The sequence below is a fragment of the Danaus plexippus genome, chromosome 27 (assembly GCF_018135715.1).
Source record: "Danaus plexippus chromosome 27, MEX_DaPlex, whole genome shotgun sequence".
NCBI classification, from domain to species: Eukaryota; Metazoa; Arthropoda; class Insecta; order Lepidoptera; family Nymphalidae; genus Danaus; species Danaus plexippus.
The window spans coordinates 3123631-3151355 of record NC_083555.1 but is presented as its reverse complement, the minus strand read 5'-3'; the positions used below and the strand labels follow the sequence as shown (position 1 = coordinate 3151355).

The following is a 27725-nucleotide window of genomic DNA, read 5'->3' as shown; positions in this document are numbered from 1 at the left end:
ATAAGTAAATATGTCACGGCTTTATATTTCACATATACTTGAAAAGGGAATTTGTTAATAAACATCGCCATAAATATATTTATTATCTTTTAATTGAGGGACTTATATGTATTTCTCAAAACGATATTTTTTAACGAAACAAGACAGGACTTGGTAAAAATTTACATCTTTTTAGATATCATCTGCCACGATTGTTAAACGTCAAAACACTTCTATTTTATCTGTCAATTAGCGCGGCAACAAGTGAATGAGCAAATCTGATCATATCATTCTGTGTTCATTCGCTGTATCTCATTCATCTTTATCTTGGAGTTCGGTGACGTACTCTGGTAAGTGTTTTTAGCGAAACTTGTGTGTATTGCGATGTTAATATATTTGCTCTATATAATTAACGGGACATCTGGTACAAAACGTAGTTATTTTGTACTATTGGCCAATGTTTGAAGACAAAATGCTTGAATCAATTTATGTTTTTAATTAACTTAACATCTGTTTTCAAGGTCCAAAAACTAGCAATTGTTTGAGATCACGTGATAACAACAAAAAAATTACATTTTATAAACAGAAATATAAATTAATATTATTATGTTTAAATTGAAAGTCATGTGAATTTAATGCTATTATCTCGTGTACCTGCGCATATGAAGATAAAGTCTATGCAAATTATATTCACTTTGCCATGGTTAAGGTTTAAAATAAAACTAAAATAATTAACCGTAGGACACTTCATGTTTCTGTATAAAATAAATTTTCTTGTTTTAATCGTCACCAACCTGTATATATATATACATGGTGGTCATATATATGCTTTTCGCGTGTAGTATGGGATCAAAAGAGTAGTATTCACATGTCCGAAATTGGCACAAACGTCTATGAGTCAACATTTCGTTGAGTTTTCCTGTGTGTTTTCCAGATTTCGTTTCCGGTAACTACGAAAGTTTAGTTAAGGATAAATATGTCTAAAATCAATGATATCTAATGTGTATAATTTTCAAAATATATTATTTATGCTCGATCCTTACTTTTTCCTTGCTGTCCCTGTGATTGTGTCAACGACCTCTGTAGTTTCGTGTGTAAAAATAGCAGCTGGGTGTGTACAAAAGATTTTAAATTATTGCCTCTTTATTAACTGTGAATTGACGTTTCCGTATAACGAAATGTTGTTTTTACGGTTTTTTTTTTTTGGATATTCTTTTGCCTTTTCTTCGTTACTTAGATTAAAGGGCTTATTAAGGGACCTTTTTCATACTTTGGTAGCCAATAAAGTTTGATTATATTTGTGGTTAATATTTTGACGGATTCTGACTATTTTATATGGTCATTATTGATTATTGATCTTCTATGATAAATAATCATTAAATGCAACGCGATACCAGTTTCCTAACATATCAGAATTATGAAATACATATGTCTGAATATTATGTACACCAGATAAGATAAAAACACACCTAAACAATATCAATTAGAAAGTAATCAACGGCCTCTAAAATATGTTGTGTTTGTACTTCATGACGTCACAGAGGAGCGCTGTTCCGATTAATCATGTCCCACCCAAATCGTTACTCAGAATTTAAAAAAAGTTTTTATGTATAAACTGCCTATAAAACCTTTTTTGTTAAAACACACATATTTTCTTTTAGTGACATATTTAAACAATTAGGAAATACAAAAAAAGGCACGTGTCTTTGTCTAGGTAGATATAAGTAAATTTTCAAAAATGTATGATATTTTCGAATTATCTGTAAGTATTTATTGTCTATCGGTTTATTGATTCAAGGGAGTAAACCTCGCCTAGATCTGAGTTAAATGTTGGCTCAATTTCAACGCTTTTCTGTGAAACGCGTTTAATATTCTAGCTTCGTACAATGCAGTGTATTTATTTGTTTACAAAGCCATTCAGAACAAAACATTGAAATAATTTATCGAAAATAATATCATGTTAATGGTTTTGTCATCTGTGATATAACATATCAGGCACATGACAAATGTATGAAAACAAATGATAATGTTATCATTACGACTGAATCATTGATTGTGAAGTACCTGCATGAAAGATATTTCCTTATAGTTTGCTGAATGTAGATAGTCATAGTGAACTAAATCAATGATGAGATAAAAGACTTTCGCGAGCATTCGTTTAAATAAAACTAATATTTTCGGATGTACTACGCGCATTTTATTATTTTAAAACTACATAGTCCCGAAGTTTTGGTTACTTCGCAGCAACCGTGATCACGGGCAGACGAGATGAAATTGCCATTCTAAATAATGAAAAAAAAAGGCGCAGTGAATCCGAATATATTAGTTTTGTTTAAAATAAATCTATTCAAAATTTGTTCGCCTTTCTCTGAACTAGACATCAATCCCTAGAAACTTATCTATCATTATTTTAACAGCGTTACAGTCTCAATACCTGCAAATTTTTCCCAGTGACTATGTTTATGTATAAACATTCATCATACAAGTGGAAAACTATTATACTTAAATTATAAATAAAAATAAATCAACAAACCACAATATACTAGAGAATCTGTCAAAATCTTTATAACTTTTAAACAATAAAAAATATTTCTACTAATAGGTTTAAAATTCTTGCTATTTTAATATAGGAAGAGACAGCCAGTGTTATTGATTTTAATTAATTATAAAAATATAATAATTCATACTGAAAAGAATGCTGTGCAGCAAACGTTAGTGACTCGAGTTTTCCATTTAAGGGCATAGAGTGTAGACGAATTGAACGATCATTAATAATAAGCCTTATATGTCCCTTACAAGGATTTTCCTTGATAGTTGTCGTATTAAAATTTTAAATATTTCTACTGTAACGAGTAAAAATCTAGTAATCTAAAAACTGAATTCAAATATAAAAGCCATTTCACTTGCTGTGTTGCCATATTATTATTCAACTCGTATCGAATTCCTTCTCATTAACGAATTTAATAACAATTACCTTTTTTATTCAATCAAATATGATTTTAATTTTTAAATGAACCTTATTTAATATAACTCACAAGTCACAAGAACTATTTTCAAACCATTTCGATTGTTAGTATCAGAAATATTAATTAATTTGCTATGCTTTAGGCTTTTCAACTTTTCTAACCTTCACATACATTTCGCAGCTCTATCTCCAAATAATAACATCATTAAAATACAATTAAATATGTTATTAGTAATAATTATACTAACTTTATGTATATGAACAAAACACAGAGCTAATTCGATGATATTCGTAATGAAGGTAGATAGCAATTTGGAGCGTTGGTAATAATATAGAAGGATTCGCGAACAAAAGGTAGTTAAAATGCAAAGACGATTACGATAGTTGACTTCAGTGAAGTCAGATTAAACTAAGACTCGGTACATAGTTAGGCTTCTAACGCATTAAAGTATCATATACATCAAGTAAGATGCATTTACGTTGATAATGCAACTAGCTCAAGATCGCGACTTTGTTCGAATATAGGATGAAAATATTTAATTTCATATTAGGAACTATATAATGATAAATTAATCGACACGTGCAGGATTCGAACCTGCGACCAGAATGCCGCGTTCAAGTTGTTTTAGAGCAATCGTATACTTCTCGTTGTAATGAAGTTCTCATTGTATGTTGTCTAATTTAAATTGAAATATAAATCTATTAGAATTTAACTCAATATTGCTCTTATGTTAAAAACATAATTGCATGAATTGAGAATATTTATCAAATACCTATAAGTATATTAGGAAGTTTTAGGTACGACACCTGATTATCATTATGGGACTATAGGTTAAATAATTATTACAAGTTAAGTTTAAAAAAAATTTTTTTTTTCAATTTCCGCTTTTTTTTTAAGGTTGGTACTCTCTTTCATCAGTAGTAGTAGTAGTTGTATACAGTTTCTGTTTCTCCATTAAAATGCTATATGAAAAAGCCAAAAAAAAAATTGATATGTCACTCTTTGTTCCTTATCTCATTCAAACGAATACTCAAACTTTATGGGTTTATAATTGTAAAGTGTAACCATTTCCGGGCTAAATTGTACTCACATAAAGTTGTTACTGGCCAGAGACAAGTAAAAAGTGATAAAGAGGCTGTAAATAGTTACACAGGAATTAGAATAAAGATCTTTACCTCACCTTTATCATAGGAATTAGGAATTAAGTTTATCGTTATTCCCAAATGGTATTAAGTAGGTAATGGTAATGGTAGATGAAAATAGCCTATAGTATTATCTAATATGTTCTATTAATATATCTTCATTTATATAATATAAAATTTACTTTCATCGTGACTAACATAAGCGTTTTTTATGACACGCTCCTTATCACCCGTTATAACCATAATAGGTTCATTAAACGTCACTCAAATGAGTCAATTAAAATTTCAGATTATAAAGAATACACCAGTTGTGAGTGCTTCACTTGTGAAGTTGTTTTGGTGAAATGTCTTTCTACTATCCGAAGAATTTTCGAGCCAATGGCTGGGGTTGGCATAGATCTGCCAACGCTGCCTCCGCTGTTAGGGGATTTTTGAGCAAGGAGAGGGGAGGTCAGGGTAGCAGTGAGCCGTTGATTGGGAATGGACGCCTTTACCCAGCGTTACCCACGGAAGATGACGCTGGTTTCTCTGGGGTAAAATTATACCCATCGTTACCGGCCGAGGAGTACGAGAGCGGCGCGGTCGAGGAAGTTATCGAAGAAGCGTGTGCCGCTGTGAATGTTAACTTGGAGGTGAGTTTATCTTATTTTTTTATTTTTATTGAAATTATTATAAGACATTTTATCTCTCAACATGTTTGCGACAGTAAAAGCATGACTCAATCTTCACATGACTTAAACTGTAATGAAAGGAGATGTGACTTATCATTTCGTGCTATATTTTATAACTGTGATTACTACCTATATTGATCACTTCCTGTTTTTCTCTTTGGAACTTATGTTTTCAGATGGTATACGATTTCTAAAACGTTCACGTCACAGTATACGCTAAAATAAAACAATACGTTTTTAAAACGTTAACTGTGGCGTAATCGAAAGGTTTAAAAAAAGAACAAATATATTACTATTTAAATTCGGAACACAACGAAGTGTTTTATAGTTATTTAGTCGTTATTTTTTGTAATCGTGCTAAACATATATCCATCCTTAAAATCACGTTCTCATAAAAAAAAAATAACAATAAAGTTAATGATGAAGCGAAAAAACACATTGAACAAAGAATGCTTCGCACGAATCCCTTACTAAACTAAAAATACCTGAACGCACACATCAATCTTGTTGGTGTTTGTAATGTCTATGGTTATATTGTTTATACAAATAAAATTAGCTCGGAACTTTCTTCGGGTTTCAGTAGTTAAGGCGAATGATTTAGCAGTTTAAATTCATACAAAAGTGCATAATTACACTTACACTGTAAGTCCAAAAATACACATTTTGTTTTAAATAATACAGAAAAACTTTAAGTTTTTTTTATCTTTTTAATATAATAACGAGTACCTATTTCAAAATATTTTTTAAAATTAATCAGAAATATTTCTTTTCTATTGATTTCATTAACTATATTCCTTAAATCTTGGATTTTTTTATTAACTTTATCGCGTTATACCATATTTGAAATCAACCGTTAAAATTTTCACACTACCCTCAACATAGAGATTCTTTGTAAGAAAAAAAATCTCTTCATAAACTTTTTCACCGCAACCAAACAAACTAAGCGTGCCGTAATAATTAACAATGGCGTGAACACCATAAATGCAAATACTGCAAGCCCTACACGAAAAATAATTAAAACCTCCTTTGTTACATTCTTACTTAGGTTTCATTCGATTTATGAATTGTTAAAAGTCCTATCATATATCAGAAGTGAACATAAAAATACATCGCGTTAAAACTTGTGTTGTATGCAGAAAGTATTTATGTGTGCAAAAATCTTTGCATAGGTAGATATGTAGGCTTAGATATGTAGGCTTTGAGAGGCATTACTTCCCACAAGCCGAGTCAGTTAAGAACTCTATGAAACTCTATTATACCGTTGACTGTAATTGTATATAAATATATTGACGAGTATACCAAAGTGTATACCAGTGAAAAAAAAATAGAAAAAACAAAATGGCGAAGAATATTTTTAAAGAAGCATCTTTTTAGCCATTTTGTTTTGATGCCTTTTCTGGAAGTTAGTAAACAAATCGTTATCGTTTAATTAGTGATTTCATAGACGATTTACATATGTTGAATTACTATTTCATATACTTTGTTTCAATTGTGTATTCTGTCTACCCTTTCCCAGATGCCTTCTCTTTCTTTTTAATTTTGACTGGATAGTGCTTGACTGTTATTCCACCCGTGGAATAGAAATGTGGTGGGTAGAAATGAAGTCGTAGGTGGTGAACGTACTATCTCAGTAACACTATTCGTTCTAGCCCTGAAGACACACAAACTATAATTTGAAGGAATCACAGCATCAAAACTGTGGATTGATTATTGTATTTTTTGGAAACTATCCTCTATCGAAAGACGAAATAATTGAAACCTTAACATCTTAGTTCAATTTTATAACTCATTCCCATATTCCTCGAGCTTTAAAACATCGATGAACACTTACCATCAGAAGTGACGCGGGTAGATTGTGATTTTTTTAATACGATAAATATAATTCATGTATTAAGTTACGAAAGAGACAAATCATCTGACTCAGAAAGATTCTTCTGAAAAGTTAAGCAGACAACAAAATTTAAGGAGCGATTTAACCGTAATTATTTCGTTAACCGTTACATTTTCAAACAAGGAACTGCGTGATCACTTTGTTATGATTCATTAAATTTTTGGATAATAATGAATCATGTACTAATTTGAAAAACAAATAATCTTTTATAACAAAAGTATGAATAAAGTTTAATAAAAAATATCGTCTCTGAATGTTGTTTAAAATTGTAATACTATTTTTTAATACGCTTTATGATAGCTAATAACCGATAGAAATAATTTCGGTATGCATAATTTAATTAATATATTTACTTATTTGCATATAAAATACAATTATGATCTAAAAATTTCTCATTAAAAAAAAGAAAAACGTTGTCTGTGGTATTTTAGAAGGAATAGGTGTATATCTTACATATGTTATTTCTTTTCTTATTAATTACCGAAAACCTGTATTGTAAAACTGAAAATGCGAATGCTTTAAGACAACAATCTTTTTGCTTTGCATTTCATTCAAACATACTAATTAGATTTATCTTAACAGGTAAATTAATGTGTATTATTTTCAATAACACTAGATTCGGGTTCCCTTCATATCATGTCTTATTTACTATTTAAAAAATATATGTCACATTTGATTTTTTTAATGATGATTCTTAAATAGCGACATTTTCTTTAAAAATTATTTGTGGGTAGGTAATTTTTTTATGATAACCTGCACATATGTAAATGTATGTGCGATATAAGTCTTATCTATGTACTATAATCGACACTCAAAAGTTAATTGGCTTTATATTTTATTTTCGTTAATATTGAAAAGGAAAAATTTAAGAAAAAAAATTTTTTCTTAAATCTTTAATAGAGTTTCGCTAATAAACTAAAAGAATAAAATATTGCTATAAGCTATTCATTATGGGAGTCTAATACAAAAAAAAATCATAACAGTAAAATTCTCTCCTGGATTATTAAGACCTTTGGTCTCTACATATACATGTAAATTGAAAGTAAAATTTATAAAGATAAAAGATATACTAAGAATACGCGTCAGATGCTAAAATTATCTTAAGGGAGTAAAGATATTTATAAATCCGTTGTGAACACTGAAACCAGTTTACCACTTGTGTAGTTAAATTCAGGTCAAAAAAACATTTGGTACGAGCTTCGAACAAGTAATATATCCGTTCTTGCTAGCTTCTAAATACCCAGGATAATTTAACTTAAATTCGTTTTAAGTTTCCATAGTTGAAGGTTACGTCAAAGAAGTATTTTTTTTTGGACTCTATTCTTTTTTGAAATTAAGAATTATCATCCTAGATTTTTAAAACAGTTTCTTTACGATGGTGTAAAAATTAGTATCATTAATATCATTCGTCATATAAGGCCGAGTATGAAAATAATATAGTACTATAATAAAAAGAAATATCCCAAGCGGTGATTGAAAGTCGAGGTGAATTTTAAAAAGGTGAAGAGACGTCCTCAACCCAAAAATTATAAATGTCACTTATTATCTTACTTATGCCTTTATATTTTAAACAAAAAAAAAAAAAAACAGATGAAACCATTTCAATTTATTCAAAACTTGTCTACTAAAAATCTATCTTGAGTACTAAAAATCTATTGCTAATTAAAAGTGCACTAAAAAATTAAATTATCGTAATAAATCATAAAATCGAACTCGTTTTGAGTCACATATAATGTACGACCTCGATGCTATGGAATATATTACCTTCGTTTTTGGCCTTTTGAGTCATAACAACGTACTATTTGGCAGCCTTATCTTAATCATTAAAAATCTTACTTAAACTGACATTAAGATATGCCGACATCCGACACCGACATTTAAAAATACTTTTACACGACCACATATATTAATAAAGATATTTTAAGCTTCACCATCTTGTGTTGCCATAGCGTCCACGGAAAAAAAATAGTTGTTTATTATATATATCAATACAATATAAAACAGAAAATAACAGCTATATAGAAAAGTATAGGTATCTGAAGTAGCCAACAAAATAAATCAATGGGCGCCCAGTCTTACGTCATTTGATGTTGGCAAGAATCTTAGTGTATAACGCTGCTATATCAAGTCGGTCGCGTTTACAATTTGATCTCGTGGAACAGTTAGAAACTTCTAATAGTTCGGATTACACGCTGTCAATTTTCGTCCTATATTCTGGGTACGGTTGTGTTACAAAATATTTACTGATATACATAATAATAATAAGTATAACTTTGTATAAATGTGGTTTAATATAAAAAATATGTATGTCGTGATGTGTTAAGTGTTTCGGATATTCGATTAGACGTGGTAGTAAAAACTATTTTTGGTTGTTTCTGTGTCGATGATATCACTTCCTTTTGATGGGTTTTGGTTTAAAAATATGCCATTATAAAGTACATAGCCGAAAATTGTGAATAACCTACACGTTTGTAAAGTTTCTAATGCATTTGTGAAAATGTGTTCCACATATTGACCTACTTTGCAACTAACAGTACTCCACCCATGATATTAATTTTAATTATAAGGTTGTTACTTAATTCCATTAATTTTAACAGCACAGTATCATATTCAATTAATTAAGTCACATGTAATTATTAATTTTTAACAATTTAATTTCCATATGTACCTCTTGTTAAGTGACTTTCATTTAAGTTTAATTATTAACATTTAACCTATATATTAAATGTAAATCAGTTTAAAATCGAATTTAATGTTAACTATTTTCAAAAATCGTTGTTAATTATCGTTGAATAGATTAATTTTCAATATAAAAATATTAAAAATGCTCGCACACAGTATATAATTTTTGGTGCAACATACTATCAACCGATTTTGCTTAGAACTTACAGCTAGATGCTCGATTTCATTACTAATCGCAATAAAACAAACATACTATATAATAATTATCACAACTTTAATGTACATACCGCAGTCTATGTGCTGTTTATGTAAAAATACCATTTAATTAGAGCCTTCTGTGATGATGTCATTAGTTATCTCGATGTGTTCTCATAATTTAAACGTACACCGACTAAAGTAGTATTGTAACACTTGAAAGACTGTGGTATATTTTGTTGCTTTTGTGCATATTTTTTTGGGTTTTATATACAAGGACGTTGGACATTTTTGATCTCTGATTATTTATATTTGTGACAATTAATTTTCTTGTTTTAAACTTTTTTATTGCTTCATAGTAACAATAGTTTTATGTGTCTGCAGTGCTATTATTATACTTTTTTCTATAAATTATAACTAGTTAAGAGAAAATTAAAATAGTTACCATCACATGTTACTTACATACTCATGTATTAATTTGCTGTTGGTTCGATTTTACTGGGTAGTAAAACAGTATCAGTTAAATAATATATTTTACTCACGATAACAATGTGTTAAATAACCTCACTTCCTACTGTTGTGGTTGTTAACAGCGATGTCAAATAATCGTCATATCATTTATTGTAAATGCATAAATTGTCCTTGAAAATATTTTCCTGTTCCAATTAATACAATAACAATATAAATTACACATTGAACACATCACAATATATATTTTTTCTAAACAGCCTTAAAATGTCGTAACGGTAAATAAAAAATAGTAGTGTAAATAAGTGAGTGAGAAATGGGGCAAAATGGCGGCGCTGATTTTGGCGCGCTATTGTCCGGGGCCGGTCGACAAATTTTGAACCAAGGCGGTCAAGCATTGTTGAATTATGGAGCTCAGGCGCTTGGGAACATAATTAACGAAGTGTTCCAAAAGAAAGAGGCCGAACATAAGAGAGTTTTACCGAGCATCAAAAATTATAAAGTGGTAAGTATTATAACGAGAGATGTCTATATTTTTTTTCTATTGCAAATATGTAACTAAACCTTTTTGCTGTATTTTCAAATTATTTTTTTTTTAATTATATTTATTAATTTTTATGTTACCCATGGGGTACATAAATAATTAATTATTAATTTAATGTAACCTACACGAAATGTCGTGGCATTACAAGCAAGTCAGGACACCCACACAGTTTATTGACTGAAGTTAAACACACGATATTCGGTATTTGAAACTAGTTTTTATTCCGCGGTTTACTTAAAAGATAATGATTTTAATGTGTGTATTTAATAAATTTATAATTTAAATATTCTCTTAAATAATATATGTGCTATTTAATTGATATTTAATTTTAAATTCCTGTTTTCGATGTTAATTTAAAATGTATTTTAATTTACTTTGTCGATGTTCGTGTGCACAATGTGGAGTATGTTCTATGTATAGCCATAATCCAACAAAGCATCATTGCTTCATATATTCCAAGGGCGTTCGACTTCATCTTAAAAAATTATCTATTCTACTTACTCCATATAATATAATGAATTCTCAATTTTCATATCATCTTCCATATAAACACAAGGTATTGGAATTTTTCGCCATAGTATTGAATCTCAGTACCTACCTATGGATTAATGTCCGTGAAGGATAGGTATTTATGCGTCATATTGCATACATAATAATGTATGTAATTGGCGAACTGCCTATGTGTAATCAAAAGGAAATAATGACAAAGCATTTGAGGAAATACAAGATCAAAAGATCTCGCGTCTTACAACGTGGACTTCTCAAATAAACTATGAATCATTGCTACGTCACTAGGAACTGACATGTGACGTCATAGTTTCGCAAAGCTTACGAAATTGATTAAAAACTTCATGGTGTAAAAAAATATATCATTAATATTCCTTATTTAAATTTGAAAGGATTTAAAACGAGATGGTATTTTTTTTAAGTAATTGTCAGTTACGCAATTCACTGTACGTAGTTCTTAGGTTTACTTTAAACAATTCAACCATCAGTAAGATAGTATTTCAAGGCCTGAGCGATTTCAGTAATTGACCAATTTGTAAGTAACCCGATGCTGTTATATCTTAGCCCCAGTTGCAAGAACGACATCGTAGATCTTTCCCTCTATATTTTTAACCAACATCAAAAGGAAGAAGTTCTTAATTCAACAGCTTCACCGGTTCATTAAACGGTTAAACTCTTGACAAATATGAATAATAAAAACTTTATTTTTCTATTCAAATCCTAAAAATAAATTGTAGGTAAATTTAATAAATCGTTCCTTGTTAGGGGTAAATTAAAGAAACGTTACACTAACATTCTATAATTTGAATATTTACTATCATACTTAAAGTATCTCAGTAAAGTCTTCAAACGTCAAATTCAGGCTTACAGTAAAATGAAGCAATAAAATGAAGCAAAAATGAAGCAATAAAATAGTTCAGAAGCGAACGAATTTATAAATATTTACTCTATCAGAACTATTAATAATCTCGAACTGGTCGCGAGATAGATGTAGTGATTACTGATTACATATAGACTGGCTTCATTAGGAAGGTTTTTTTTATAAAAAATTATATTTAATAAAACCTGCTTCGATTTATATTTGTTAACACATATAAAGAATGTGTTGATATGTATTGTATACGTTTATAATTAATTTATAAGTGCAGCTAAATTAATTCGGGATAAAAAAATCTGTTCAAGAAAACAGTGAAACAGAGGAATTTAAATAAAATCTATCTAATGTTTGAATTTTTTTTTTTTTAAGACAAACAACCGCTCCCAACTATCTTTATGGGCCGTAACGTTCCGAGGAAACTGCTGTGTCGTTTTCAATATAACTTTCATTGATTTTCAGACGATATATTGGAACAATAGTCGAATTTTGTGTCGTAAATACCTTCGTCTATAAACAAAAAATGATTATCTAGTAACCAACATTGCTATGACACAACTTTTTATTTTATAGAAATAATTTATATTTTATTCATAGTAAATAATAATGTAACAAGCAAAGCCGTGTACAGAGACTAGTTTTTATAATAAAGTATCCTATAATATTGTCAGACGTCTTTCCTGTAGAGAACATAGACCCCTTGTCTAGACAGTTAACAAAAAAGTTTTATTGATTTTTAAATTAAACCAACACACAAGATGGTTATAGGAATTACTGTTATGTTTGTCAGAGATGATTAATACTAAGTTTAGCTCGCTACTTCTTCTGCTTTGACTTCGGAATTGCGTTTTTAGTAATAGTAATGACTAGTTAAAGTAATGGATATTATTTCACTATAAGAGTTGTATTATGAAGTGCTTTAACAAATAATACAGATTTCGCTGAAGGAGGCTTTATATATATATATATTTTTTAATACACCATGCATTTATCTCTAAAGTCTAAACCAGTTTATTATGTATCCTTAATTTAATTCGCCCTGAAATAGACCATACATTTTATTATCATAATAAAAGCATTCATATAAAGTTGTTGATATTAAAATAAGCACTGCGCCAATGTTAGCTTTAAAATAAATAAACCTTCGCTCGACATAACGTACGTTGTTCAGTTAATGTCATTAAAGCTGAACAAACTGAATGTCCTTAGTATAAGTTTTACTTTATTTATCCTTAGTAGAAGGTTACAAAACCGACAGTTCGACGTTTTCTCATTAATAGTGATTTTTTTTATTGCAAAACTCGAATCCCCGGTTGTGAAAAGGCGTTTTAAAATTGATTTATACAGTTATGTTATCCCTTTCAACTATCCAATCTAAAATCTGAAGCAATATTTAATACGTAAAAATATATAATAATTTAAAATTCCGCCCAAACGTAATAGCTATATAAACTCTCCAAGTGTTCCGTTGATTTCAACAGTTAGCAGATATTAAAAAATTTAAAACCCTTCCGCGTCCAGTTTGCCGTTGCAACGTATGGTCAGTCAAAAGGTTTCAGCGGCACATTGAGTTTAGGTAAGGGTTAGTGTGTACGAAGGCTTTGCAACGGAATAAAGCTATATGTACATTTAAGTATTATTCTTAAAATATTAAGAAAAATCGTCCTCTAATTAAAACTGTATGAAATAATATATCATCAAGTTATTTTTCATTTATATAAAAATCATATATGCTAAAAAAAAATTAATAAACTTTAGGTACATTTTAAGATATTATATGCATACATACAAAAAATAAAAATACGCGTTTAAGACATGATTACTATTTCTACCCTCAGTTTTTCCTGTTTCTGAATTAAGAATATAATCTGTAGTACATCATATTACTTAGAATAATATATATTAGTCTGTCAGAATAATATATATATATATATATATATGTGTGTATATAGGTGTAAACAATAAATTTGGTCATAGATAATTTTATTAGATCAGCGGGTCACACCCTGGAGTTAGTATTACTATGCATATGTCATATAAATAGACCAGTCCATTGATAAGCGCCGTTTATGACTGCCATTATCAACAGTCAAGGTAAAGGTAAAATATTTACCTAAACTCGGTTATACTCATTTTATTGGACCACGTCATAATAATGCGTTTCATATAGCTAACGCAAAATAAAAAGAACTGATAGCAGTGTTAGTATTTCCTCTATATTTAATTTGAGTATAAATTTGTTAATTATTATATTAAAAAAAAATACTGAACGTAAAAAATGCCTAATTTGTGTTATATCAATACAGGAATGACCATAGAAAAAATTAATTAACTATAAATATTATAAAAGCTCGCAAGAATTCTGTTAGGTCAATAACATTTTCGAGCACATAAGTTGTGCTATTTCGGGATGTTATAAGTACAGAACAACAATTATAATAGCATACAAAAATACTTATATACATCAGGTGACGTCACTTTCAAAACTCATTTCAAGTAAATTTAATGATGGAAACTTAAAATGAATTTAATATTTTTGAACTACGCCGTGTAACTATCCCAAGAAACGCAAAAACTTATACGGAACACACAATAGTTAACAATTTATATGGATGATTATATCAATTTAACTAAGTGGTTCACACAACTGACGTTTATACCCTATGGGATTATAACAAGTTGGTTATCAGCGAATATTTTAATGGTGTACGCTCACAATACTCAGTTGGTCAGCGGTTGTCGTATTTGGTGGCAACCTCGTAAACATTTTCCATTAATATGCTAACAAATTATATCGTTTGAAACAAGAAATATCGATTTTGGACCGAGGACATGTGACAGCAATTATTTGTACTTAACAAATGATTAACCGGCCCTGACCTATAAAGGGATCCAAACAACTTCATCACTGCGACCAGTCCTAATGAGCGTGTCCAACATGGAAGAAGAATTTGTTAAATTGAATAAAAATAATTCCATGAAAGTGACCACCGGTTTCCAGAATGTGATTGTACTAACGGCAGTTGAGGCTTTCAATAAACCTGAATCCATACCTAAAACCGATCGAGATGTTAAAAACGCGGGGTTTTTTGCGAAATTACTAAGGAAATCGAATGTGTCGGATATCGATAAGACAAAAGGAAAACCTCTTTGGGCCAACAAAATCGATTCAGATGAAAGAATTGATATCGAGAACCGAAAAATAGTATCGACTACAGACAGGTCAAACATCTCGAATAGATTTCATTTCGCCAAACCGGAAGTTACGTCCGAAGTTACATCGGAAGTTAATAACGATGAAATCAAAAATAAATCACCACGTAAAAAATCGATCGTCGTACCAAGTAGGGTAAATCGATTCAAAACGCCAGTAAATTACAACGGCAGTCACATGTTCATGCCTACAGGCGAACGTTTGTTCTGGGTTTGTGATTTTTCTATTGGAAATCATCTACGCAATTATTATTGCATACATTATGTATATATATTTAAATAATATTGCCTTCAACACATACGTCTGGTTACGATAACGACAAAGAAAAAATATAAATCGTTAGACAATACTATCTTAATTAACGTTTTAGGTAAACATTTGCTTATATTATTACATAAATATTTATTTATTTATGTGAAACAATATAGCTGATATTACAATAAATTATTTCGGTAAGCTAAAAACAATTTGCCAGAACAGTTTCCACGTTTATTTTGACATGGGAACACAAGCCTATCAAGAACATTAACAATATACGAAACATTAAAAAAACATATATGTATATAACATTATATATAAAATGTATTACATACGTCGTCTAGCTCGGTGAGACCCGTCCGTCATCATTCGGTCCAGCCACGTACCAGGATTTCAAGGAGATCAGATCTCGCTGTCTCTCCGAAGGCAGGCTGTTCGAGGATCCGGAATTCCCGGCCACCGATCGCAGTTTGTACTACAAGGAACGTCTGGATAGACCCTTAACATGGCTAAGACCTGGGGTAAGAATGTATATATATATATATATGTAATGATTGCCTTTGTTCTTTGGTACTTAGAATTTTTGTTGCATTTATCAAGCTAAAAAATTAAATTGTAAAGTTAATGTTTTTTTTGAGAAAAATTTTTTGCAATAAATCCGACCACATTTAGCTAGCTCCAATAGTTTTATAATATGTACGATATAATTGCCATTTTTTTTTTGTATATGGCCAGTTATTGCGATTTAATAATTCTTGGACATAACGCGTTTTAATATTTTTTTATTTTCTAACATGGAACGTATCTTTATATGAATATTGTATTCAGGAAATCAGCGAAGATCCGCAGCTATTCGTGGAGGGCTACAGTCGCTTCGACGTGCAACAGGGCGAGTTAGGAGACTGTTGGTTGCTGGCTGCCGTCGCCAATCTGACGCTCCATAGAAAGTGAGTGTCTTGAAATTATAATAATATCCGACGATTTTGCATTATATCCGAATTTTCAACTTATCCGACAAAGTTTTCAACTTATCCGACTGTTATGCAAAAAAGTGCTGCTTGCAATTTATATTTACGTTCGTAATTTTATTTCCATACCACTTTTATTAATTAATTCCTCAAAATCCACTAACTAGTCGTATATAAGTTAATGCAATAACGAAATTAAATTAATAAACACTTTTTAGTATTAATAAGTGATAAGAATTGTAAAATAAAAACACACAATTAAATTAAATAACGTATTTAAAAAAAGTAATACTATTGTTTTCGCTGGTATTTATTATCGGCAAAAATTAATCAGATGTAACAAATTAAAAATAAAATGTTCAAGTCACTCCGATAAGGGTTTGAAAATTACTATAAAATCTATGCGTACAATATAATTGAAACATATCTGTTTGTTGAACCTACTCCGAGTTTGCTTCGACACTCGATACGCAGCGTTAACAGTTTATCAGTAATAAGCCTTCTCACTTAATGATATTAGAAAAGACAAATCTTTATATGTATAGCTAAAACGTAATGAGCACAGGTTAAATAATTTAACTATTTAAATGAAACTAATTTATTCGGATTTATACCGGTTTTTTTTTTATTATTTTAAACTACATACCCTCACGTCTCGGTTGCTTTGCAGCAACCTTGATCATTGGCGGGCAAGATGTGATATGTGTATAGGTATTTATAATCCCATCTCATTTCAGACTCTTCTTCCAAGTAGTGCCGGACGACCAGAGCTTCGACGAAGAATACGCTGGTGTCTTCCACTTCCGGTTAATTTTGTATTATATAAAACTAAATGTATTTGCCAAAAATCAGAAAGCTCAAACAGGGAGGTGGTATGACTTCAATCAATATATTTGTCGGAAGCAATCAAACAAAAAAATTACCAAAAAAAAAAGCAAACATAACAACGACGGATTACTTCAATGGTTTCCCCAAAAACAATTAAAAAAAAATACTAATTTTACAATTTACATCAAGATATTTACATAATTTTAACCAAACAGAAACCTTAATAGATAATTATATGCTGAAAAACAATCCTAGATAAAATAAGTCTAAGACTTTTGAGACAATTTAGATTGAATTCAGTACATTTACGCCTGGAGTTTTGTATGTCAGATTCTGTTTTACAACTGTGGGTACTTGCACAAAACGGACCTCATGCACTGCTTAGACTGTTTACATTGATGAAGAGGGTATTTTGAGAACAATCAGAAAGATCTTACTTATGAAGATTATTACTTCTAGATAATAAATGAATACAAGAAAAGGAATATTTTCGATACGAGTCTCTCTACCATACACTTACATGTATATCTGTCATCATCATCATCATCATATATTAATATAGTCCAATATAAAGTACACATCAAATTCCATTATATCTTGATCCCTCGTTCAATACACACTGTTCACGTTCCAGGTTCTGGCAGTATGGTCGCTGGGTGGACGTTGTCGTCGACGACCGCCTGCCGACGTACCGCGGTAAACTGGTCTTTCTTCACTCATCAGAGAGAAATGAGTTTTGGAGTGCCTTATTGGAGAAGGCCTATGCTAAGTATGTATAAGGATTAAACAACATCTATATAGAAAATTGACAAAAATATATAACTACATATATGTTATATATAAGAAATCTTTTATGTATGTATGTCTGTGTTGGTTAAACATATCTCTTGAACCGTTTTTTATAAGATTTTATATTGAAGCCATGCTGTTAACCAGTTTTAAGCACAAAATATCTAGTTTCAGTGGAATTTGTCTTTGAATACTATATAAGTATGGTTATTAATAGATTTTAAGAAAAAAAAATAGATTTATTATCTCTAAGAGATTTATTATCTAAAAGTTCTACAGAATAAAATTACTAATACAACCAAAGCTGCTATATATATTATAAATTAATGAATCAATTCCTCAGACTCCACGGTTCCTATGAAGCCTTAAAGGGAGGTTCAACCTGTGAAGCCATGGAAGATTTCACGGGCGGTGTGACCGAAATGTACGAAATGACGGAACTACCGCCCAACTTCTATACTATACTACTGAAAGCATACGAACGTAACTCACTCATGGGATGCAGTATTGAGGTAGGGTAAACTACTCCGCCAAAGAAAAGGTTATTTAAATTATTTATTTTTCGTCGCAAGAGTCTTTGCAGACTCGTCGTGGTCATCCCGTATCAGTGTTCCGTATACATGATGACTATCTTGGGAAGATAGTTGCAGTGGTTTCCCCTTGCCTTCTGCACCAACACTTTCTGGGGCTTTTTAGACCCCAAGGCTTGCTGTAGCCTGTTCCAGCCAGTGGTGTCTAAATACTCTCAGAAAGTACATATGACTCGGAAAAGATCAAATTGTTACTTGCTAGGTTTCGAACCCGCGCCGTCAAGTATGAGAGGCGGGCCTTTTAACCTCCAGGCCACCAAGACAAAATAATTTAAAAATTGCTATATCAATATCGTTTACACTAACATAGAAATATTTTACAATGAGATTTCAATCGAAATGAAAGGTAGTCAGGAAAAAAATAATGACTGCGAACGCCAGTACAACACATCTTTCTCCGTAACGCTGTCTACAGCTTGTTTAAAGTCAAATCGAAAACTGTTAAGGCAAAAATTGTTACTCCAATGATATCTGTGGCATTCGCTTATCAATATACCAGAATTCTCTTGAAAGTACACACAAATTTCTGGCTATAGATTAACCAGCAATTTTTCACGTCTACTTATATTGGCTCAGATTATAATGAGACGATTCGTTTAATAAGAGCTACTTTTGTCCTACATACAAAATGCCAGCCTACCGAATCATGAGGGTACTTAGCAAATCAGACGATATTCAGACATTGACTTACTCGACATGCATCCGAGGGTAGATTCCAAATCAAGGAGACGAAGTAACTCATCAAATTATAAGAAAGTATTCAGTGAGAACCGGCTGAGATGATGATGATGATTGGTGTTGTGATGATGTTTGCTGTGTGCTTCTTACTGATATGTCTCATATATATGTAAATATATATATGTAGATATATATATAAATAAAATGACAGGATGAATGCCCTTATTCTCATCACCCACAACTTATGCCATTCAACTCCGCCTTAAACCCTCATGCACAACTTTATGAGTGAAAGATGACATCAGTAAGAAAGGTGTGACTGGAGATGACGGCCGATAGATGAGACTGGAAGAGATGGACATAAATTGTAACCCGGCAGCGAAAATAAGATACTAACATAGAAGATAATAGTTTAAAATAACAAGTAACTTTAGTATATTTAAATAACAATGAAATTTAGATTTAAATATTAATCTTTTTTCAGCCGGACCCCAATGTATTGGAAGCGGAGACCCCAGTAGGTCTGATCAGGGGTCACGCGTACTCCGTGACTAGGGTCAAGTATGTTGACATAGAGACCCCGGGACGTGCTGGGAAAATACCCCTCTTGAGGTTAAGGAACCCCTGGGGCAATGAGGCTGAATGGAACGGACCTTGGAGTGATAAGTTAGTGAAATATATATATATACATATATGATTAAAGAGACCTTTAAATAAAACTATATGTTAAGGAGGTACAAAAATATTATTCAATATTTTACCCAAAGTTTTAAACCAAAAAAAAATTATTATATAATTTTTGTATAGATGAAGAAATTGCTATTATAGTGTTATAATACATGCAGACATAACTATATATATCTAGTATATATATATATACTTAATATATTATCTGTGTAGATCACCAGAATGGCGCTTCATCCCGCAATCCGAGAAGGAGGAGCTGGGGTTGACGTTTGACGATGATGGAGAATTTTGGATGGCATTCAAGGACTTCACCAGCAACTTTGATAGGTGACATGTTATGACTGGTTGCAACTACACTAGTGTTGACCCGGGACTCCGCGACTAAAAGTTTGTATTGTGTGTTTCCAGAGTCGAAATCTGCAACTTGAACCCCGACTCCCTGGACCCCGAAGAATGTCCTGAGGGCTGCACCAAGAAGTGGGAGATGTCTGTGTTTGAAGGGGAGTGGGTCAGAGGTGAGATTTATACTAATATAGTGGATTAAATAAATAATCTTATTACATGCATATATTATATCGGTAAGGATTTATATATATATATATATATATATATATAGTGTACAATCATTTATCCCATCAGATAGAGTGAAAGTTATTCTCTGTCGACTTTAGCTGGTAGCTCTAATGATGAAGGCTTCATGTTATATAAATGCATTCATACTCTCGGAGTATTATATACTGTTTAAGCTCACCCCCACTCCTACAAACTTTCAGTGACGTCACACAAGCCACGCCCCAAATCTTGACATTTGGGTGTGCTGTTATAACAATATGTTTATGTTGTTAATGCGATAGTTTTGAAGTCAAATACGACAACCTAACTTGTAGGGGCTTACAAGGAAACTTCAAAATAAAGGTTATATATATAATGCTTTTTTTTTAAGGTGTAACCGCTGGCGGCTGTAGGAATTACCTGGAATCGTTTTGGAAGAATCCTCAATACACCGTTACACTGAAAGACCCCGACGAAGATGACGCGGAGAACAAATGTACCGTACGTATGGAATATATATACTACGACAGATTGTTGGTGTAGTGTCTGTGGGTCTTATACGGACATATATATAGAATAAACAGGTTTTAAATACATTTAATCTAAATATTTGTGCATATATCCAGATTTTACCTAAAATTTCTTTTAAATGAATCGCTATGGCAACGTTCGAAATTTATTTTTGACTACCTACGTACATAAAATGGCATTAGTGACATTTATATTATTTTATATGCGAACAGATAATAGTGGCGTTGATGCAAAAGAACCGTCGCTCTCAGCGTCACCAGGGGCTCGAGTGCCTCACCATAGGGTTCGCGGTGTACCGCCTGCCCGACTACGGCCATGTGCCCAAGCCCTTAGATGTCAACTTCTTCAAATACAACGCCAGTGTGGGCAGGTCGCAGGCCTTCATCAATCTGAGGGAGGTCAGCGCCAGGTGAGACGCGAGATATGGAGGGGTGTGAGTGGGAGAGAGACCGAGAATGGGACGGAGAGTGGAAGCAGGTTCAGATTTAAAGGAGACGAGAGATATGATGGGATGTTTGAGAGGGAGAGAGATGGAGAATGTGACGTTGATTAAAATACTTTTTACAAGCCTAATTGTATTAACAAACTGTTCCATAGATTCAAATTCGAGCCCGGAAGCTACGTCATAGTGCCGTCCACCTTCGAACCTGACGAGGAAGGGGAGTTCCTGTTGCGTGTGTTCTCCGAGAAAACGAATAACATGACGTGAGTTATATGAAAATAATTACATATCTCGTTTTATTTTCAGTACACTGACAAACTAATGAAGGTATTCCCATATTCATAAAATACAAAAATACCCACAAAAAGGGCAATTTTTATGTTACAGCGAGTTCGCTGCCATTATTTTTGCTGTGCCTAATTTATTTATTTTTCTCTCCAGAGAGAACGACGAAGAAGTAGGGATGGGAGACGTGGATGACAGAGTGAGTGACTTTTAATACACTAGTTACACTAACACGAGTCACGCGAACTCTCAAAAGCTAATATATGTCTGAATTGAAATTTCTACTGAATATAAACAAGTCCCAGGTTCGACTCCACCTCGTGTAGATGACATTTTCTTGTTCAGTATTGTCTTGTCATATATATATATATATATATATATATATAGTTATTATATGTATATAATACATGGGAGTGTCGGCTACCTGCGGGAGATGACGCCGCAGTTACATACTCTAACAACTTTTGTGAGTCCTCATCTCTCAGAAAATGTTAGATTATGTCATTACGGCGGTCAAACGGACGCTGGGAAGACACGCAGTGGACCTGGCATTCCGTGGAATTTATTGCTATAAGAATGGACAAAATGGCCATCATGACCAAAACGAGGATGGGATTGTTAGAACTAGAGTCATGATACAAAGAAAATACTTCCTAGATACATTTTTGTATTTTTGTTTACTCATTAGGAAAGAAGCATAGTTTTTTTACTATTATGTGAATAATATATATAGTGTTATGTGTGTGTGTGTGTCAGGTGAAGGAAATAACTCCCAACCCGGAGCCCGCGGATCCTGTTAGAGAGTTCTTCACCCGCCTGGCTGGGAGCGACGGGGAGGTGGACTGGCAGGAACTGAAGGAGATACTGGACTACGCCATGAGAGAGGGTGAGCGCGCACACACACACACACACACGTACACACACACACACACACACACACATATGATGGAAATACATTGATAGATATCTCCATAAATAATATATTAAGAAGTAAGAAGCTAAAAAATAACAAAATAACCATAAACACGCATTACATATATATATACACACACACACACACACATTTTCATTTGTCTTGCAATATTTCTCATATTCACATAACAATAAGTAATGTTACTGTAGTATACATTTACATTTCATTGCACACGAATTCACATTAATCTTTACTTAGTTAATTTAATTTTTTTTGCTAATTCTGCTTTATATATAATATATGATTTACCTTTGGTTTTCGTTATAAATGACATCAATCAAGTGAGGTGACTTTACGTCAGCTTGATTTTAAACGACAAAAAAATTTTCCCATGTTTATGTAATTTACACAAAATGCCCATTTCTATGTCGCGAACTGTAACGCTTAGACCTAATGCCGCTTTGTAATTGTCCGCCAAACGAACCGATGACATCTGTAAGTAAGATTTTAACCTTAACTACATTAGTTATAGTTAGAATTATTATTATTATTTTTGTTTCTTTCTAGATATATATTTTTTTTTTTATATAAAATTATGATTTGCTTCTATATTATCAATTGAAGTTGATGTTTTGTTATCTATTAGCTAACAGATTGTAATATGCTTAGGATTAAGATAAAAACCTCTTTTTTAATTGTGGACCAATAAAATGGCGCACTGAAAGTAATGTCGGGCTACAGAAATGGCTATGCGGCATGGCGCTTATGACGGGGGCGGGGGATCCCCGCCGAGCGAACAGAGCTGTTTGGAACAGCTGCTTTGCGCGCTCTGCACGCCGATCTGCAAGGAGATAGGAATAGACTTGCAGCAGATGCAAACACAGCCGGAGCAGGTCCACCTCAACCAGCCGCAGACGCAAGGTTTGTGTAACGGCTGTAAACAAAAATTTTTTTTTTACGTAATTCACGTATTATTATTTTTATATTAAAGTTACTTCTAAATAAATGTGTTATAGCATTTGAATAAAACGTATTTTTTTTTTGTTAGTATGACTGATTATTTTTAATTTTTTTTTAATGTATTTTTTCTAATGCGTTAGACATGTTACAGGTGAGCGGACACCGCCGCATGCGACTACAGTAATCATAAGGCATTTTATCGAAATGGAGGACATTATTTTCACAAAATGTCTATTTTTATTTGTCTGTGACCTGTTCATTTACAGATTTTGCAGAGATTTTTTTGTATTTTTGTTTTTTTTTTTAGGTCCTCTCAAGTAACGCTTTAACCGCCACTAACACGGAAATGTGAATATTTCTGATCCCTCACAAGTATTGACATTTCGAGCTTCACACGCATGCGTATATTATTCGACACAAAAAATGGGCATTTTCGTTAAATTCGTAATTATTACACTATGTAGAATCACCTCCATTTCCATAAAATTATTACTTAAGTACGGCCGGAATGTATTTATATATAATGTTCATATATTCTAGCTGTTACGTAGTTTGTGTAAATTTACACATTTTACATAATAATTTACGTAAATTACAGAACTAAAAGGACAAGGTTTCTCTAAGGAAGTCTGTAGGAGTATGGTTGCTATGTTGGACAAAGACAACTCTGGCGGACTCGGCTTCGAAGAGTTCAAATCTCTTTGGATCGATTTGCGCAACTGGAGGGTAGGTGACGCGCTGTTTGATAATTTATGTTATATACGGAATTATGTGGCATTAATTTTCAGATTTTCCTTGCAATCCCTTCAATATTATCTATCAAATACACAACAGCAGAGATTATATTTAAAAACAAATACCAGACTACCCTCAAAAAAATTACTTCTACATACATTAGTTATTTTTAAAAGTCGGTTAGTATAGTCAGCTTAAATGAAATTATATTCAAAATTTATTTCGTTGAATATATAATTGAACCAGAGGTTTTTATTTAAAATAAAAACATTTTACATACATATATATATAGATATAGTTATATCCCCCGTGTCTCCTCAGGCCGTGTTCCGCCTGTATGACGTGGAAGGTCGCGGCGCCATCCCCGCCCACAGTCTCCGAGACGCGCTGCACTCCGCCGGATACACCGTCAACGCACACGTACTGAACGTGCTCGCTCACAGGTACACACACACACACACACACACATAGACAAACAGACACGCCCACAGATAGATACACACACGCTCCCATATTCACACACACACACATATAGACAAACAGACACGCCCACAGATAGATACACACACGCTCCCATATTCACACACACACACATATAGACAAACAGACACGCCCACAGATAGATACACACACGCTCCCATATTCACACACACACACACATATAGACAAACAGACACGCCCACAGAGAGATACACACACGCGCCCATATTCACACACACACACACACACATATAGACAAACAGACACGCCCACAGACAGATACACACACGCTCCCATATTCACACACACACACACACACACACACACACAAACACTCACACTACGACACCTATTTGATTTTAAAGAAAATTCTCGAACAAGTGCCATAGCTTTCACTTAAGCAGACAGCCTAATAGATCAGTGAACAAACGGCTTCCCTCACACGCGGGCCGCCGCGCGCTGCGTTCACTGGTCTGCTGGGACAGTCTGTCGCCGGCCGTCTTCACACAAGCCTTTATATATTTATCTATTTATTTTTCAAAATAAAATATCTTTGTGAAATTTTCATTCAATAATTATAAAGATATTAATTAATATGGATTTTTTTTTATACTGTTGTTATTAAAAAAAAAGTTACCCTCACATATCTTTAATTTTGAAAAATTTTTTCTCTATCAATGTTTCTATTGAGTAATATTAAGAATGTGTTTTAACTTCCAGATACGGGTCAAGCGATGGCTACATACAGTTTGATGACTTCATCATGTGTTCGGTGCGGCTGAAGACCATGATCGGTGAGGAGATACACATAAACACAGTGTACCTAATGATAAACAAACATACAGAAACTATATTACATTGATAAAATTAGTACAGAAAGAAAATTAAAATTTTTGACTTACAATTTAACATAAGTAACAAGTTAAGCTGGTCTTAGTTATTTTCCACAATATTTATATATATGTATATATATATATATATATGTGTGTTATATGTTAGTGTAATTAAATATTCCTGTAGTTGTAATTCAAATAATTAAAACAAACAGCGAACAACGAGCCGCTTGAGAATCTTGAACGGGAGCTGCCTTGAGACACCCAACGGACGGAAGGACACAAGTATACAAATATATATACTGTGCTGTTATACCATTTGTATACAAAAACCCACCACCCCGTGTTCGTGCAGTGTGGTGGGCTCAATATAGATACCAGTTGGACAGACCAAATATAATTTTTTTAGATTTTTTTCATATAAAAGAAAATTTATATACAAATGGTATAAGGATAGAGTATGTCAACAAGTGTCTGCCTCGGCCGAGCTGTGAAGGGGCGTTTAATGACTCATTTCTGCCGCTAGATGGCGTTAACGTACGCCGCCTTCTAATCTCGGCCACATATTATTTGCGGGTTGTTTACGCATTGTCAGATTATTATTTTTTTTTATTTATAAATTAATTATTTTTTTCATATAAGCGTAACCGCAAATGATACGTCACGCTACACACAGCACACCAATACGCTTACTAATACGTAAAAATCGCGCCAACTAAAATGATGTACTAACAAAAGGATTTGTCCCGTTTCAGACGCTTTCCAAGGCAGGTCGTCGGGCGGCGACTACGCCACGTTTTCTCTGGACGAATGGCTGAATCGCACAGTCTACTCCTAAAAAGCCTTATCACGTACGACTTAAAGTCCAAAATTGTCCGCCAAAAAGTTATTATAGTCACAAATTCATGTTATACGGGTATTTTTTAACGACTCGTCAGAGCATTTTATCCACCGATGACCCATTCCAATGCTGGGTGAATATTCTTCCTCCAGGGACTGTGCGGTCGCTTCCCAGTACACTCATCGATACGCTAATATATGACAATGCATTTCGCTTGCAAGTTATCTGTATGAAAATTTTTATTATTTTATATCCTCAAAGAGATCTGAATATATGTTATATATAAAAAATAATGGCTGTCATTTCACGAGTACCTTAAAATGTTTTTATGTTTTATCTGAATATTTATATTAACAATGATAGTTTTTAGGGAAACTACGGAACTTACTTATATGTATATATAATAAGAATTACATATTAAGACTTATAACCTATACCTAAGACTATGATTGCCCCGATGTTAGGACAGCAATCCCATTCCATAGCTTGGTGGTATCAGGAATCTTCTGGTTCACACGGCTTGATGTTCGTTCCTGGAGCCAGCGGCGTCACTCGTTATATGATATCTCATCCATACAACGACGTTACCCGACGATGTTTGATTTTTAATATGTTGCGCGCACGTAACATGTTTCAATGTACCTTTGTTACAAAGCGAGTGACCACTGACCAGGGCATCGCTTTAAGCAGACACTGCTCGTGTTAGGGCGCCATGCTCTTCCTTTAGATTTACCATTAATTTTTAACACCTTATGAGCTACTCACCATGAACATTTATATATATATTATCTTATGTCAGTAGTAGTAAGAATTACACGCTCGTTTATTACATTTACAAACCTGCTGACGGAGAAGTCAACTTTAAAATGATAACAACAGCTCGACTGCTGTTATGTATACATATTATATGAAAGTTGTAACAACTGCGAATGTGTGTGTGCGTGCGCATGCGCACGGGCGTGCGTGCACAAAGTGTATGAATTTAAAAGTTTCACTGCCTCCTCATGATTTAATGGACGTAGAATTTTTGCTATCTCACGTTTACACTCAAAATACGTAAGTTTAGTAATTTTTATTGAATTATTTATTTCTGCTATAAAGCTGAACTGCTCGTTTGTCAAATTGTGTACTCGCAAATCCTGTTCTGGTTTGGGGAACGTGTAGCGCCAAATCAGTCCTTTTTGCAAGTTCATTTGGTCAATTGGCATCGTTTTATGTAATT

At 32.6% G+C, this 27725-nt stretch overlaps 1 protein-coding gene across 12 annotated transcripts; it reads left to right on the top strand.

Annotated features, from left to right (window-relative positions):
* The first annotated feature begins 215 nt into the window (after window positions 1-215).
* On the top strand, window positions 216-26796 carry LOC116775548 (calpain-B-like). 12 transcript variants are annotated; one of them, XM_061525014.1, is made up of 20 exons: window positions 216-329; window positions 4377-4719; window positions 15736-15912; window positions 16220-16338; window positions 17097-17165; window positions 17822-17956; window positions 18320-18488; window positions 19729-19910; window positions 20145-20258; window positions 20340-20446; window positions 20875-20984; window positions 21227-21423; window positions 21612-21719; window positions 21898-21940; window positions 22498-22627; window positions 23396-23575; window positions 24213-24340; window positions 24671-24792; window positions 25550-25623; window positions 26418-26796. In XM_061525014.1, the coding sequence occupies exons 2-20, from the start codon at window positions 4432-4434 to the stop codon at window positions 26498-26500; spliced, it is 2535 nt and encodes an 844-aa protein (XP_061380998.1). In that variant the 5' UTR covers window positions 216-329; window positions 4377-4431; the 3' UTR covers window positions 26501-26796. The 12 variants fall into 12 exon arrangements, with proteins under 12 accessions (XP_061380998.1, XP_061381005.1, XP_061381002.1 ...); XM_061525018.1 differs by lacking the exons at window positions 216-329; window positions 4377-4719 and adding exons at window positions 8754-8867; window positions 10255-10499; XM_061525016.1 differs by lacking the exons at window positions 216-329; window positions 4377-4719 and adding exons at window positions 8854-8995; window positions 10255-10499.
* Window positions 26797-27725: the final 929 nt, after the last annotated feature.

Bases quoted from the DNA above. Each gene is read 5' to 3' on its own strand.
- LOC116775548 (XM_061525011.1), top strand. From the start codon at position 14,843: ATGAGCGTGTCCAACATGGAAGAAGAATTTGTTAAATTGAATAAAAAT. The intron at 20,447-20,874 runs GTGAGATTTATA...TTTTTTTTTAAG, and splicing joins TGAAGGGGAGTGGGTCAGAG to GTGTAACCGCTGGCGGCTGT. The intron at 24,793-25,549 runs GTACACACACAC...TTTAACTTCCAG, and splicing joins CTGAACGTGCTCGCTCACAG to ATACGGGTCAAGCGATGGCT.